Here is a 14,504-nt window from a genome sequence, read left to right as displayed (position 1 = left end):
TTGGGTTTGCCAGAAGAGCATTAATTTTTAGAACTTCCAACTATGAAGTTGTGCTTCAGAAAGCAGTCCCTCTATCTTACATACCATTAGGTTTCATCGTATGCACATGATACCTTAGGAACATCTTGATATCCTTGAAGAAATGTGGCAGTGAAATGTAGACATATTGTCTGTAGCACCAGGTAGGGTTTACAAATACAAATGTTCCTATGATTGGGTTATTCCTATCCATCATTAGATTGCATCTCTCTGGGGCTATAAGTACATCTGTGCCTGGCAGGCTTATGTTATCACTGATGCATATGGGGACCACGTGTAAGTCTTCCAAAAAAGATATATAGCCTTGTGTAGGAGCAGGATTGGATATGCTTGTGTTTCAGCCTCTAAATCAATTTCTGGGGCCTTTGCTACAGATGTTTGAAGCTGCAGGTCTGTAAAAAGAGTATACTGTAATATGAACTGAAACAGAAGAATAAGCATGAGAAGGAATTAGCCATATGGCAACAGATAGCAAGTGCAGTGGAGCCTATGAAGGAGCAAATTCTCATACCCTCTCAGCTATCTGTGCAAATATCATTTAAATTCAATCACCTCAGAGCGCAGAGCTGGTCCTGTTCTGGGAGGAGATCTGTGCATACTCAGATAAAAGAGTGAGTACAGATGCTCCTGCTGTTGTAAGATGCATGTCCTAGGACTTTTGAGCTGGTGGAAGTCTTCCTGAGTTCCCTAGAAGTACAAATATATTCACACTGAATGCTTTAGCAAAAAGCCTGGCTGGATAGTGCTGAGATGTTGTTCTCTTTTGTGGTTATTATTGATACAGGCACAATGCCATGTGTTCTTGTATTTAGCCTTATTTCTTAAATCCCTTTTTAACATTTATGCTTCAAACAAAATACAGTCAATATTAGTATTTAAACATTTTATACTGTATTTCTGAAGTAGTTCTTAAGCAATAGGGAAGCTTGTGCATTGTTTGCTGTTCTGGTTTTTGGTTGGTTTTTTTTTTTTTTCAAAGTAAATTTCATAGTCTTTTTTTCCCAGTACCATAACTGTTCTCAGTGTGTATGTGGTCACCTGGACCTCTTTTTTTCTGAAATTAACCATTGACTTGCTGCAGAAGTGTGTAGTATCTTGTGAATGAAGATATCAGTGTCACCCTTGCTCATCCTGAGTGTGCTGTGCTCTCATTTGATTACAATTGCTTAATTCTCATCCATCCCATTCAACTAACTGCCTTGTGTGCTGTCATATAGCAAAGCACAACACCCATCCTCCTGAATGAAAAAAACCTCAAACAAGGAAAACCCACCACACCCCACACATAATCAGTCTTTACCCTAATTATTAGGACTTAGCAGTGGGATTTTCCAGATAGTTACTTGAGGCAAAACTCCACCAGCTACTTAGGAGAGTATGGATATTGGTTAAAGGGAAAGAATTCATCAGTTTGGGAAGAAAAGGTTTGAAAACATACAGATAGAGGAAAAACATCTGAAAAGAGGGAGGATGTGTTTTTAAAGTGCAATTAAGAGCAGCTACTTTTTGATGCTGTCAGTGGAAAAGTGCAGTCCTGGAACAGAAAATCAGCTTTGTAGTCTCCAAGCTTAAAAAAATGCCTGAATGGAAATTATTTCTAGTGCAAGCAGCTGAACCTTTTTTGCAAGTTTGAGTTGGAAACGGGGATAAATATGGCAGAAGCAGCAATAAAATTTAAGCTTTTCTATAAAAAATACTAAATTCAATTTTGCATGGATTTTTTTTTTGTAGAATATTTTAATGTAATTTACATACTCGTATTGTGGCAACAGCATACAGACAGGGCTATTAAGAAGAAATGGGATTTTTCACATTTTTGAAATGTGGAATGGGAGCACTCTGATTCAGTTCTTTACCCATGGTTCCATTCTAAGATTAAGAAATTAGTTGTGATTAATTCATTCTAGAATGGCAAATATTCTTTTTATTGCACACATACATTTTTACTATTTTTATGGGGGTTTTCAATTCTAAATAGCTCCTGAATCCAGCTAGGATGCACTCTTCTTGGCTGACAAACCAGTTGTACTGCCTCTGCTGTAGTCTCAGCTGTTTTTATTAGAGGAAAACACCTTTTGAAATTCTTGTTCTTTGTACGGCACTGAAAGGTAAAAAATTGTGATGACAGAAGTTTGGGGAAAGAGGCTGGAGCAGTTATAGAAAAAGAATGCAAGCTCAAGAAGAAAGAAAAACCTGGAACCCTTGAATAGAAGAAACTTGGGGCTTGACACTTCTGGGATGCACAGCTAGAGTATCAAAGTAATTTAATCCTGGTCAGTGGGAAGTTTTACTTCCAGAATACATAAATATATGTATTAGGAATTTCCCTGAAGTTTCTTGGCAATTTCTTTTTTTTCTCCTAGAAGCTTTTAATTGACTTGTATTAACCAGCACACACAAGAAATAGAATAAAAAAAAAAGATCCAGTCATTCCATTACTCAGATAATTGTGCTTATTATTACTGCTTTATAGTTCATTGTCAGTGAAGTGGAGGATAATACGAACATATGTTTCTTGTCCTGTCTATTTATAGTTTTCTCAGAAAAGCTTTAAGTTCTAGTTCTTTGGTCCAGAAGCCCAGTGATGCTAGTCACTGTACTTTGTTACACAGAATAAGAAAAATACCAATGAACCAGCATCCAGTAAAACAAAAAATTTCTGTGAAAGATATTACAGTCTCAGAAATGACACATGAGTATAGGCAGATGGGTGGAGACCAGATAAACAGTCATATAAAGTTGGTCATCTTGATAAGCAGCAATGATTGTAGCTTAGCTGTTGTCAGTTTTTTTTTAATCATTCATGGTAATCCTTTCAATAATTTGCTTTGGGTTTTTTTCACTGTTATAGCATAGTTTTTGGCACTGACAGCGAACAGCCTTAAAGCTTGAAGCACCAGTGCTTTTTATATATTATGTAGGTACACATATTGTGTAAAGTTAAGACTGTACAATAAGTCTGTCTTATCAAGCAATCAGCCCATCTCGAGAGACGATCCCCAAATTGCATCATTCAACTCAAATGAAGGAAGAGTGAGCACAGTGCTATTCAACATTAATGGTCTGCAAGATCTTTTCTAGTTTACTCTCCAAATTTTTCCCTGTCCCTTGATAAATTGTCCAAGGTTAGTTTTACTGTTAGGAAATACTTGAACTACTCAGCTTATTATCAGAGTAAAAGTTTGGAGCTATACTTCATGAAAAATGCCTGTGTCCAGGGATGTAATTATTACTTGTCTGAATTGCAGCTCTGCATAATGGGGTTGGATCAGGAGTCTGCTCTACTCTGTTTTGAAGGAACAGAAATTGCCACAGCTTGCTGAGTGATATTTCAGAAGAGAATATAGGGTTGTAGGCTGTGTAGTGAAACTAGATGATGTACCAGACAACCTTTCAATCAGTTCCTGAAAGTGCTTACAGTTTCAATTCCAAAGCAGGTGAAACAATATTAAATATTAAAGACATGTTGACAGCTGCAAACTTGTTCTAAAAAAGAAGTTTTGTTACAGGGAAAAGTAGTGATAGATTTTTCAGGTGCTGTTGAAGAGGTCTTTTGGAAAATTAAATATGCCATCTCATCTATTCTTAATGTGAGCAGATCCCCAGCCAAGCCAAATGGATGTTTCAGCCATGCATATGCTGAGTGTCTAACGTACCAGAAGAAGTGAAAGTTACCTGGCAGAATCTTGTTTTATTCTTTTAAAGTTCTTAACTTATAGTGTATTTTCAAGTTTGTCAAGTGTAATAGTTGATTAAAAATTAATCACCAAATCACCTAACAGAGACTAGTAAAATGAAAATGGCAGAATCTTCCCCATTTCCCTATATAGAAACGTTCTTTTGTGGCTTGTATGAAAAAAATGGCACATAAAGATTTAAGTAATTTTTATTTTTCCTTCAATTCTAACCTGGTTAAAGGAAAATAAGAAGAAAATCCATGAATGAAACCCATATCTAACCTAAACCTCCTCTGACACAATTTGAGACTATTTCCTCTTGTCCTGTCACTTGTGCTGGAGAAGAGACTGATCCTGACCTGTCCACAGCCTCCTTTGAGACAATTGTAGAGAGCAATAAGGTTTTCCCTGAGCGTCTTTTTCACCAGGCTAAACACCCCCAGCTCTCTCAGCTGCTCCTCATCAGACTTGTGCTCCAGAGCCTTCAGCACCTCCATTGGACACATTCCAGCCCCTCAATGTCTGTCTTGTGATGCACAGTCCAGAACTGGGAACAGCAGCTGAGGTGCAGCCTCATCACACAGATATGCATCCGTATGGGTAGAAGTCATTCTCCACCCTGCAGACTCGGAGTGGGGCTGCAGGTCACCGATACCCTCACACGTCACAGCTGTGCTGCTGCCCCGGGCCCTGCAGGGAACCGTGGTGCTGTTCGGGATGCGTCATCAGCAGCAGTCAGTAAATTGTCACTCAGTGCCTTCCTTCAGCTTGACCAAGTTGAGACTGTATGGAGGATAAAGAATTGTCTGGTTTTTTCTTTGTGGGGTGAAGGGTGTTCTTAAGAGCTGCAATTTTTCTGTGAAAAGGATTATGCCGAAGCCAAATTTGAAGTAGTATTGCAATTCTTTCTGAAACTGTGGGTGGTCCATTCTTCTTTAGGAGCTACAACATGTAATTTCCTTTCCTGTTTTGTTTTGGGATTTTTGTAGTCTAAACAAAAGAAAATTATATATTAATTCAGTGTAGCAGATATTAAAGAATGCTTTCCTTTTCAAAAATATTTTCGAAGACTCCAATAAAATACATGTGTGGTCCTAATGCTCCCATTTTATTGCACAATTAGCATTTGCCCTACTAGGCCCCTGTAGAAGAATAAAAAATAAGTGGTGAATCTCCTTAAGCAATTATTTTCAGAAGTATCAGAGCATACAAATTGATTTAAGTACACTTTTGGAGACATCGTAGAGTAGAATTGATTTTGCAGCCCATGGGTTAACTTTCCTGCCAAGACTGAGATTGGAGGTTTTGGCTTAGTCCAAACCCAAAATGTATTCCTATTAAAAAGTAAAAGGCCTAGTACTTGTACTCTGTGCTATTTAAATTCTGCAGAAATCATCAATTACTAATACTAAAAATGATAAATAAGTTGTGTATTATATTGCATGGCTATGAAGAGTCAGGCTGTTTCCCAAACAAAAGAAAAAAAAATTAGGACTAATTATCAGAATTGAAATTTTGGATGATGTATACTAAAAGCTAAGGTTGAGGGCACTGATAAACTCTGGAGATTACCAGGCTACCAGTACAACTATTGTGTAGTGCATTACTTTTTGTCTTTTGCTGTATGTGTTCTATACTTATACATAAATGATCTCTCATACATAAATGATCTCTCTTCTTTAATAAATAAATAGATAAAGTGGATTAAAAGATCTGCTGCTTAAATAATACAGATAATAGTATGCCAAAAGCTATAATAAGAAGAACATTTTGATTCCATAACAGATTTATAAATGGATTACATTTTAAAATCCTCAAGCATTAGGAATGAAAGAAGCATGAATGATATAATCAAAAGTATGATAGTTAAAAAATGAGAGGTGAAAGTTTATAGGGAAATTCTTATGGAAAAAAATATAATAAAATCATTCCTTGCCATGGGAATTGCTGTGACTAATCATTCAGTCCATGGTGCAGTGATGATTGCCCTGTGTTGTGAAATGTGAAATATTCACTTGGGTGATGTAGCGCACCATGGCGCAGGGAGTGATCCTGCTTTAGCGTGAGAATAGGTTATGTGCCTACTATGTGCAGCATCTGAATCTCTAGGGAGCCAACAGAGCAAATGGAAATTAGTGATGCAGAGAGAACCTGAAATTCTGTCATCTAAATCTTTCTCATCAGTTTTGTGCTCCTCAGCATGGTACTGATCCGTGCTACTGCTGATATGTGCTGCCTTGGTTTCTCCATCTGTGAAAGGAGGTTAATAGTAGCTTTCTCATACATGAAATTTTAATCCTCCTATGGGAAGCAGCAGCAATAATGATTTACAGAACTAATGTTGGAAATTATAATTTATTGGTTTTATCTTCTTAAGGGGATATATATTTGCCTTAGAGACCTATAGCTGCTGCTGATATTATTAGGCACCTTTTGTTTCTTAAATATGAGGAGAAATAGCTCCAGTGATTGTTTTACTAAAGAACAGAATTAAAAAAACCCATTGAAATTAATGGGAAGCTAACTAATTTATTTCACAGTCAAAGAATAATGGTACAGCAGAGTTGCTAGTTGTTTGTTTTTGTGTTTGTTATACTTTCTCAGAGTTTAGACTGAATTTTTAAGTAAATATCTTTAAACATTTCCTTGTTCCGTCATTGATCTGTAGGTCTGCCAGAAAGCTATGCCTACTAAAGGGACATGACAAGCCATTTGGGTATAAGATTATCCTCATGAATAAGTGATGCCATACTGCTACTTGTTATACAGAAACTGTCTAAAGCCAAGCATATGTCAGTATTCTAACAATTAACTGGCTAAGCCTCACTTGACTGATGGGAAAGGTACTTAGTTGTTTGCATATATTAATGTATTTGCTGAACATGGGATAAAAATGTTGTGTTATAATTAAAACATTTGAGTTTGTTTAGTAAGGTCATGTTACAGTATGATTACAATATTGCTGCCATGATGGAATTCCTTGTAGGCTTCAATAGCTGAGTTCACCTGAGCTATTAATTTAAAGGAACTGTCTCTCCAGGATGCTCCCCTGCCTTAACACCAGAATGTTCAGCAGCATCTGTATTATTGGTGACTTTGTACTTTGCTTTGATTTTCATTACATAGTTTTGAAAATAATTTTCATACTTACATTCTTTATCTTAATACAATAAAACTTCTGGTTGTCAAAGTATGCCTCTATAACATTCAGAAAAGGTCTTAAATTAAATTCCTAGTCATGCTGGAACTTTGCAGTTTAGGAGTATGGTTGTATAGTGATAAATGAAGTTTCATGAGCAGAAAAAAACCCCATCTGATCAGAACTTTTCCGTGTTAACCAAAGACACCTAATACAGAGTAGAAAAGTGTATTTATTCAAATTCTGAAAGTAGAAAACTGGCATTTTAGGAGTGAAATCCAAGTCAGAAATCCATTGAAATGTGAAAAATCTATTTCGGCGTTTCATTCTCTCCTCATTGCCTTGGAAAGCCTATGGCTATGGCAGCTTTTGCAAACAGAGGCAGCTGCCAGTGTTCATGATAACGTGAAACAACCTTTGCCATATTTCTCTGGAGACATTTCAAGGTACACTTGAAACTTGGGGCTGTGGCTCCCTTGTCTTATGCTGTCATGTTGCAGCATGTTCACACCTTCCATATCTCAGATTTTACTACTGGTGATTTCGGTGCCTCCCAGTGAGGCAGAGTACTTTGTTTTCCACAGGATCAAAGCCAGGACAATAAATAATAGCTCTTGGTTCTTGCTCTGGAATAGGTTTGAGGTTGTAGATGGTGTGCCTTATTAATGTGATTGTGACTGGAGAAGTATCTCAAGCCATGCCATACCTCACAGATACCTTAATGCAGGATCCAGCGAGTAGTGGATGCCAGAGCATGTATCACAGGCTCTTTCTGCAAGGAGCTTCTTAATGAATAGGTAGTGTGTGTCTTCTCCCTGCCACCCTGCAAGGTGTACTCAAATACAGAAATATTGTAGGAGCACTGAATAGTACTGAAGAAAAACAGCTGAAATGGACAGGACAGCTTGATATTCATAAATAAATTGTTTTGTTAGTTTAACTATTTTAGGATGAATTTCTAATTGATACTTAATGTTCCTAAAAAGTCGTTACTTGTTCCATCAAAATAATCTGATTGACCTAGGTGATAATTGTAGCTCCCTTTCAACTGAACGATCCTATTCTAAAATATGTTGCTTGTTTTTTTCACCATCTTTGTATTCCAAGTGATATACTCCATGTCCAAATTAACATCTTTCATCTTCAGTCAAATAATTCTAATTCTTTTTATTTCTTTGAATTTCTGGTAGTCTCATTATCTGTGAGACTTTGCCAACTTATACAGGCATGGAGGATTTAATGCAAAATATAGCTACCTAATGTTAAAACTGTTGCTTTCCAGTAAGAGAAGTATTTAGCAAGGCTTACTTCATTCATGTCACTAATATGTAAATAATTATCAGGATACCAGTCATGAAATACCCACTTTCTGAGATGTTTTTATAAACTGGCATAAATAAGCTGGTAGGCATTCAGTACTTAGTTGGGATGGGTATTTCTGCCTTTTTCTTTAAATATCAGGACGCATTACTCATTCCCAGTACTCAGTATTTTGCAAAGTACAGAATGGCAGTATAGATTTATGATATGACTGGTCAGACACAGAGGGAGGTTAAACCATAGAGGAAAATAAAATTACAAGTAATTAAATTTACAAGCAGGTTTGCCATCTTCAAAAGATTTAGTGTTTCAGAATGAACAATGATTTAACCACACAACAAAATTGTGATACAGCCTTAGCAGTTTATGATATAGATATTTTATGTGATGTTTCAATTTATATAATTAAAAATTGAGCACTCCTTTTTAAGTGTATATAGGATATTCAGCTGAGAACCATACATGGTAAGTAATAAAATAACTGCAATGCAGTACTGTTTGCATTTTTTAAGAGCTGAAACATTCCATCAGGATCATTAATTTCAGGTTATCTCAGGGCTTTATCTTCAGATAAGAAAGCAATACTGTATATAAGTCTTCAAGTTTTTTTTTCTGAGAACAGGTTAGTATCATCTATTGGTATGAATTTCAAATGTTCACAGGATTTTAAGCTGTGATACACCTGATACACCTCTATCTACTAACCAGTAAATACAAATATAAGTGTAGCATTTCCATCCTGTTCTTAGGAAGGATTCAGTAGTAACAAGGTTTTTGGCAAGGTCTTCCTGCTTAATTTCCACAAGCTTAATACATTATCATTACCAATGTATTCTTGGAGGAAAAAAGTCTGCATGCACAAGATGAGCTGTTGGGGAGGTGGGACAGCGGTATTTGGCTTTCTTTTTATGTTATTGTTTTTGTTATTGATTTTTTCCCTAGTTCATCAGTTTGTGAAATGCAGAAATCTACATTCCTTTAGGCATAATTTCAAATTAGACAAGTTAATTTGCATTGTCAGAATATTCAAATTAAATCTTTAATCTTTGGAAATTGGTTTAGAAGCTGAAGCATATGTGCTTAACAGAATCTATTGCATGTAAATTACCTTTATCCAGCTTTTTTAAAACTAAATTATATTTTATATAAGCACAGTAATTGCAGAACTTACTTCATCATGAATCTTAGAGAATCTATAGTTGTTCTGTTTTTATTGATGAATTTGAATACTTGGTTAAACTGTATTAATTATAAAAGGTAATTATTTAGATTCAGCACATTTAGTCTTCGATTTAGAATCACACACCTGACCTTCAAAGAGAGAAGAAAAATAGTATGCAAGTTTTTCAAAAGGTTGCTGTAGTTGGGCAAAAATTCAGAAATCTTTGTGCATTCTTCACTGTGTATCTTCACTTAGAGTGGGATTCAGCTTTGTTTGCTATGAGGATTTGGTTTTCTGTTTTTACATTTGAGAGAATGGAGTTGTGGCCAGAATATTACAACTCAGAAGGATGCTTGACATATATAAATCTTAAATTTATCTGAAACAATTTGCAAAAACAAAACCCAGGCTGGTTTTTGCATCTAGAGCAGCAGCGATGCTGGTTTGTGCCTCTGTCAGCTGCTGCCCGCCTAACTCACCTGGGTTGGTGAGTTTTGGCTTTTGGTTCCAATCTGCTGTTTAACCCCTGTACTACCTCTTAACTTGAGGAAACAAACCTGAGAGTTGTCCTTGAGAACATCTCATATTCAGAGAGACTGAAGATACACCTGGCCCTGAGCACAGGTTTGGTGATGCTGGAGTGAGGAGGAGGAGGCTGAAGTGAAGGTGCTCTGCCCAACACTGAATGACATAAATGAAGTCCACAAAGTTGCCCTAAGGAATTTTCTTGAAAGGTCAATGTCTAAGGTACTCCCCTTCAGACCTGATAATTTGGAATATATCTCACTGGGAATTATATAATAGAATCAAGAACAATTTAGTGGAAAGTGGTCTCTATGACAGCTAGAATCTGTGTAAAGATGAATTTGTCAAAACATCTCACGAGACCATTGTGCTCTATTTAAAGACATTCTCAGAGAACCTTGGCTTTTTCACTCTAGCTGTATTTTTTAATTCTGCTTTGAATTTTAATCTCTGTTCCAGAGGTATTCTGGATTTTAATGTAAGGTCTTGGGCTGTAATATTAATGGAGAATAATTTGCTCCAATGAAAGTATCTTGGTCAGATTGACGCTTTGTGAAGCAGGTTCATGCCATTTTTTAAAAAAATACATATCTCTTCTTGTAGAAGTAGGATGTTTTGTTGCATCTTGACTTAAATAGTATTGTAATGCTTATTCATTCATTTTAGGGGGATAAATTGCCATTATAGAGCCTCTATTCAAAGGCTGCCTGTTTTTGACATGGAAGATGACATCCACGTAGTTATAAGTGCAGCAATACAATGACCATCAGGCTGAAAAGGAGTTTTCCACCTTTCTTCACTACAGAATATAAGTTGCAAAGTCAAATCAATGTAATGTAATGGCGTGAAAAATTGGCTGGTTTTATCTGCAAAATAGATTTTTGCCCCATTTCCCTTGAAAGTCACAATGCACCTTGTGCTGCTTGTGGCCTTTTTTTTGAGCACTCTAAGAATTGCGGTGGAGTGGGTTCAAAGATCAATAAAAAAGACCACACACAGCTTCTGAGTTGTGAAATGTAGGTGTAATTTATGCAAGAAGAAAAAGTTGAATGTTTGTTTAAGCCCCTCAAGGTTTTCATAAGGAAACCTTTTTACACTGAGCAGATGAAAACTTGAAGCAGTCAATAAATAATTACTAAAATTTTTTCCTGCTATAAGGAAAACCATATTTTTGATGAGAAGTAGAATGTACTTCTCATTTAGTAGGTAGAAATGAACTTACACTTTTGTTATAGAAACAGGTCCAAGTTTCCAAAGCAGCTGATGCATTCAAAAAAAATTACTTTTGGAAAACAACATTTGCCAAGCTTACTTAGCTCTCCATGTTTAAATGTATGCTTTAAACAATGCCTTGTTCAGCAAGGTCGGGAACCTTTGCAGTCAAGTAGTTTACATTTGAAATGAGCTAAAATTACCAGGGAACACTATACTTCAGTCTGCTTGAGCTTGGGCTACACGGAAATGGTGTTGACTGTGCCGACCCAGCAGTAAATCTAGCATGCAATTAGTTACTCTGCTGTCTTTTGCATTTGCATACACACAGACATACCTGTGCACACAGACAGCTTCAGTGTATTGTCTGTTGAAGAATCCAGCACAGCAGCTGTCACTTGTAAGTCCTTGTGCTTGTGCCAAAATTTCCCAAGGAAACAATGATTTTGACGATTGATATTTTCTATTAGATTTTTAAATATAATTTACATTTGGCCTTCATATTGCTCATCTTTCACTTTTTTTTTAAATTATACAAAATGGTGAATGATGATACTCTATCAAATGCCATGAAAAGCTTAATGCACCGTTACCCATTATCTCCTGTAATATATATTTATGAGTATGGCAGTGGCTTACATATATATATACATATATCTGTATTATAAACTAATAATTGATCATGATACAAATCACTACTGCTAGCTTAGCCACTTCATACACAGTTTTTATATAGGTAAAATGTATTAGTCAATTAAACAGAAGTGTAAATGTAGATATTTGCATTTTACACTTATAAGGGAATTTTTTTCCAAGGAAGTAGGCTGTTAAATCATGTTACCGTAACAAATGCTGAAGGCTGCTTTTTCATTCATTGCCACTGAATTTATTGTCAGAGCAGTGCAGTCATATCCCATTTCAAGATTACTTAGGTGGCTTGAAAATTAAATCACAGCTCACAAATTCTCTTTTTTCACACACTATTAATAATGCTAAAATTGGGTCTAGTTTTAAGTATACTTTACAAGATATTGCAATACAATTAGGTGCATGAACTATGAAAGGTTTAGTAAATAGAAAGTGATTTTCCATAAATTAGCAATGAATTGGATAAAACAAAATTGCTGTCAATGTCTGTGGAATTATTTTCAAAATAATTACGTTGATGTAAATTTTGTTAAAGTTGGGAAGCATGGGGTTTTATAAAGTCCTCAAATTATTTTTTGCAAGTTCATAAATCTGAAAGGGATCTTCAGGAGTGATTGCTCAGAACTGGGGAAATATGAGCTCATGATAGATTGTGTTTTAGAGAAAGAATATATCAAAAGCATGAGTTTCTATGTCTAATCATCTAAATGATTCATGCTTGTTCACTTACTCTGAGCTAGATCTCTTATTTCTGTGCACAGTTTTGCAATGTTTCTCTAAAAAATCTCTCTGAAAAAGGTTCTATAAAGGTATCACTAAAGCTCAAGACAGAGAAACTTTACTTCTGTCAGGAGCTGGATTCCATTTGGCATGCTTTTAGATTGAAGATCCTGGATTGGTTTTAGTGAAATGAAATCTAGTTAACCACAAGAAAACTGCTGTGTAAATGGACTTAGAATCCCTCTGCAGAAGCACCTGTACACATCTGATTTGTTCACACATTTTTATTCAGATGCTCGAGAAAGCATTAATTGTGTTCCCTATATCATGATAAAAATAGTAATTGTGTTCCCCATATTGTGAATAGATAGGTGCATCTTGGAAGGCTTCCAGAAGAAGATGGGATTTCGTAATTTTAATACAGCAGATATTTAAGATAGGTCCACTTGTGAGACTTCAAGCATTCATGTACCATGTGTGATAGGTGTATTTGGTCCAGGGTAGCAAACTACTGTCTGAGGTGATACCTGCAAACTGCATGTGGTACAGATACAGCAATAAAGACTTTAATGTACTGGTCATCTTCTATTGCACTGCATCATTGTCAGTGATGCAGAACAGAAATGGAAAATTCTGGATCCTAGTTGGCTTTTGTTTTTTCCTTTTCTATTTTCTCTGTCCCCTCTGCTACAGTCTGCAGTTCTCTAGATTTTATTTCCAATATTGACCTGTGAAGGACAAAAATGTGTCTGAATTTCAGAAAAAGTAAAGGGCTGTTCATTCATACTGATAGCAAAAAAACCCAAAACAACCACTACTGAACAATAATTTTATAAGTATTTTAATAATATTTCTCTTTTGTAAAAGATAATAATTTCAGATAGCATGGTACAGCTGATCATACAGGGACTTTGGGGAGGAATATTATATATCTGCTGCAGATTGTATTTTAATTCCTTCTTTTAAAATATATGGTGCTTGACACTAAAACAAGTCAGAAACATTGATCTCCGATATTACAGAACTTCATTGTTGTTTCTCAATAGGTCACTATTTGGTCTTTATGCTGGATTTCAGTCTTCCTTAGATAAAACTGAACATACTATCCAAAATGGATTTGGAATCGTTGAAAAGTGAAAACACTTCTGGTTTTTTATTACTATTTTGGCATGTATGTTGCTATTTTCTAAAGGGACTACTTAGTGTGACACAGATAAACTATTTTGACTATTACTGTTACTTCTTTTCTTCAATTACAAATCAGTTAATGTAATAAAATAAGTTTCATTGGAAATATTGAACCATAACGGCTGAAATTTTTTTTATACACAAAACTAAATATATATACATATAGCATTTTTATGTATAATTTCTTTTTTTTTCTTAGTGATCTTAGTGAAAATCAGATTCAAGCAATACCAAGGAAGGCATTCCGAGGAGCAGTAGACATAAAAAATCTGTAAGTATTTTCTTCCCTCCATATATTCTGATCATAATTTTTTGTTGATATGGTGTTCTCTTTTTGTATCAGATACCTTTTTTCTAAGAATTGTTATAGCTGCTTAAGGAATATCTACATAAAACTGGTATTTATCATTTTCTTTGGCAAAATACTTCAACATATCTTAAACATCCTCTAATTGCCTTATGGAAATGTAAAACTTAGAAGTAGAGCTGAAGACAACATGGCATTATAACTGTTAGTTTATGAAACCTGAATTTAATATTTGAATGTCAGGCAAATTGAAACATTTTATGGTTTCATGTGGAAAAAATAATTTTGCTTTGGTTTTAGTAGTTTGCCTTTTGTTTGCTTGCAAAGAAAGGTCATGCTATTATCTAGTTTTGCTAGCATATGTTTTTATACTTGTGTGACTATTTTTCTTGCTCAGTTTTCTTCTGTTGTCTTTTCTAAAAGAAAGATACTTTCCTGGAGATAGTGACTTTGAAGTTCATGGGCGGGTTTTGAATGCTTATGGTTTCTAAATGTGAAAATATGTGAGTTTCAAGACAAAGCAAAGCAGTGACTTTTCAATTTCCGTGCAGAGTGGTAAGTCAGCTG

The 14,504-nt window shown here is 35.5% G+C and overlaps 1 protein-coding gene across 12 annotated transcripts in view; it reads left to right on the top strand.

The window, feature by feature from the left end:
* The window catches only part of SLIT2 (slit guidance ligand 2), a 260,141-nt gene that overhangs the window by 136,651 nt on the left and 108,986 nt on the right, over positions 1 to 14,504 (top strand). For all 12 annotated transcript variants that reach the window (XM_015625539.3, XM_015625541.3, XM_033513635.1 and 9 more), the window contains exon 5: positions 13,830 to 13,901. In XM_015625539.3, coding sequence (XP_015481025.1) covers positions 13,830 to 13,901 — 72 coding nt within the window. The remainder of the gene's footprint in view (positions 1 to 13,829; positions 13,902 to 14,504) is intronic.

The sequence above is a fragment of the Parus major genome, chromosome 4 (assembly GCF_001522545.3).
Source record: "Parus major isolate Abel chromosome 4, Parus_major1.1, whole genome shotgun sequence".
Lineage (NCBI taxonomy): Eukaryota > Metazoa > Chordata > Aves > Passeriformes > Paridae > Parus > Parus major.
Note: the sequence above shows the minus strand (reverse complement) of the source record. Positions and strands in the feature narration are given on the sequence as shown.